This window comes from Acanthisitta chloris, unplaced genomic scaffold (assembly GCF_000695815.1).
Source record: "Acanthisitta chloris isolate BGI_N310 unplaced genomic scaffold, ASM69581v1 scaffold41951, whole genome shotgun sequence".
NCBI classification, from domain to species: domain Eukaryota; kingdom Metazoa; phylum Chordata; class Aves; order Passeriformes; family Acanthisittidae; genus Acanthisitta; species Acanthisitta chloris.
This window is the reverse complement of record NW_008655083.1, coordinates 6151-8403: the sequence shown is the minus strand read 5'-3', so window position 1 is coordinate 8403 and position 2253 is coordinate 6151. Positions and strand designations below refer to the sequence as shown.

Genomic DNA, 2253 nt, shown 5'->3' with positions numbered 1-2253 from the left:
CCAGAGGACCGGCTCCTTCAAGGTGCGCGGGGATGGAGGCGCTCTATGTCCGCTAGGTCGGCCCCGGGGCAAAGGTCGCTTCTTGCGGCGGAGAAACTCGCTTTCCACCGGCACCCACCAGCCCTCGAAGCAGACGTGGCTCATGCCACCCTGCAGTCCTTCCCAGCACAGAGGGAAGGTTGCAAGGAGATTCCGCACCTGCCCGCTCAGCCCAGCCCGTCAGCTGAGAGTCCTGCACTCTCCTTCCAGATCCGCGGTGCCCTGAACGCAGTCAGGAACCTCGTGGAGGAAAGTGAACACACTGGAAAGGAGCTGCCCCGTGCTGTCGTGACACACAGCAGTGGGAATCATGGGCAGGCACTTGCCTGTGCTGCGCAGGCAGAAGGTAACGTGGACCCTGACCTCCAGTCCCAGCGCAGAGGGTAATGCAGAGCTCCAGAAGCCCAGCTCTGCCTTCCCTGGAGATAAATAGGGACATCCCTCTCCTGAACCCATTGTGCCTGTTGAATTTGCCTGCTCTTTCATCACAGGGATCCCTGCCTACATCGTGGTGCCCCGGACAGCCCCACACTGTAAGCAAGCTGCCATCCGTGCCTATGGTGCCACACTGGTGCCATGTGAGCCCAGTGACCAGGTAAGGCACAGGGGAGAGCACCCAGGGACACAGCACAGCCAGACTGAGAGGTGACCATCTGCACTTTCCCTTAGTCCAGAGCTGAGACAGCAGCCCATGTAGTCCAGGAGACAGGAGGAGTCATGGTGCATCCCAACCAGGATCTGGCAGTGATCGCTGGGCAAGGCACAATTGCTCTGGAGGTGCTGGAACAGGTGAGGGAAATGCACAGCCCAGCCCTGGCCCAGACTCCTTGCAGGCAGGGGCACAGCAAAAAGGGAGACTGCACTCACTCTTCCTTTCTCCACAGGCACCTGAGGTAAACGCAGTGGTGGTTCCTGTCGGAGGTGGAGGAATGCTTGCAGGAATAGCCATTGCCATCAAGGTAGGCAACAGCTCATCCAGGCAGTAGTGGCTGCACCTCCCTGTGGGAAGGGCTCCCAAGGCAGGCAACAGCTTTTAATTTTAGAAACAGAAACCCTGCTGTGAAAATCTGTGGGTGCCCTGAGCCTGCATGGCAGCAGCAGGGCCTGCTTGGCCCCCTGCATGCCCAGGAACAGCAGACATGCACATACTAGTGTCAACCAAGTGTCTCCTCCTGCTCTTCCCAGGCTTTGAGACCAGATGTGAAGGTGTTTGCTGCTGAGCCATGCAATGTGGATGACTGCTACCAGTCCAAGCTAAGAGGGGAGCTGACCCCCAACCTTCACCCACGGGATACCATCGCAGACGCAGTTAAAACCAGCATCGGACCAAACACTTGGCCCATCATCAGGGATTTGGTTGATGATGTCCTGACAGTCTCAGAGGAAGAGATCAAGGTAAAGACTCCCAGCTCCATTCTCACGGTAGCCGCCAGCAGGCAGCTGCCTCCATCCCCACTCTGCCCCTCTGCTCTCACCCCAACGTGCTCCCAGGGCAGCACAAGCCCCTGCACACCACTGCAGCTGTGCAACACCCACACTGTCTCCAGCTGGAAAGGGCTGGCGGAAGTTCTGCTCTTGCTTCCCAAAGCACTGCAGGGATGCGTACAGGCAGTGCCCTCACAGCCCTGGAGCAGCATGTCCTGGCTGCTGGGCTGACAGCTGCTGCCCTGTCCCAACAGAGAGCCACACGGCTGGTGTGGGAAAGGATGAAGCTGCTGATTGAGCCAACAGCAGGCGTGGGACTGGCGGCTGTGCTCTCGGAGCGGTTCCAGGCAGTCCCCCGGGACGTGAAGAACGTTTGCATCGTGCTGTGTGGGGGAAACGTGGACCTGGGATCCCTGACCTGGCTCACAGACCTCTCTGGGAAAGCAGAATGAGACCAGAGCAGTGTCTCAAGCAATGGAAACCTCACTCTGAATTGGTAGAGTAGTGCACTACTAAAAACATATGAACAACCCCAAACTTTTGGAAGTTTTTATGGAGGGATAGGGGAAGCTGGCATTGCTTTCTATGGGGGGCCTGGAAACAAAGCACTGCCTGTTCTTCTGTCCCCACCCACCCTGTTCTGGAACAGGCCTCCAGAGAGCTGCACTCAGTCACCCTCCCCAGCTGCTACTTGCTTTTCTTTCCCAGCATCACAGGAACAGCCAGCAAACTCCTTCTCACAACAAACTCCCCACAGGCACCACTGCAGCAGGGCATGAAGAAACAAAC

At 57.7% G+C, this 2253-nt stretch overlaps 1 protein-coding gene across 1 annotated transcript; it reads left to right on the top strand.

The window, feature by feature from the left end:
- Nucleotides 1–4: 4 nt before the first annotated feature.
- Nucleotides 5–1991, top strand: SRR (serine racemase; the record flags this gene model as incomplete). Its single annotated transcript, XM_009083771.1, has 7 exons — nucleotides 5–22; nucleotides 250–385; nucleotides 531–634; nucleotides 709–828; nucleotides 924–998; nucleotides 1225–1434; nucleotides 1719–1991. Coding segments are annotated over 7 exons (861 nt in total), but the record flags the coding sequence as incomplete, so codon positions are not given.
- Between the last annotated feature and the right edge of the window lie 262 nt (nucleotides 1992–2253).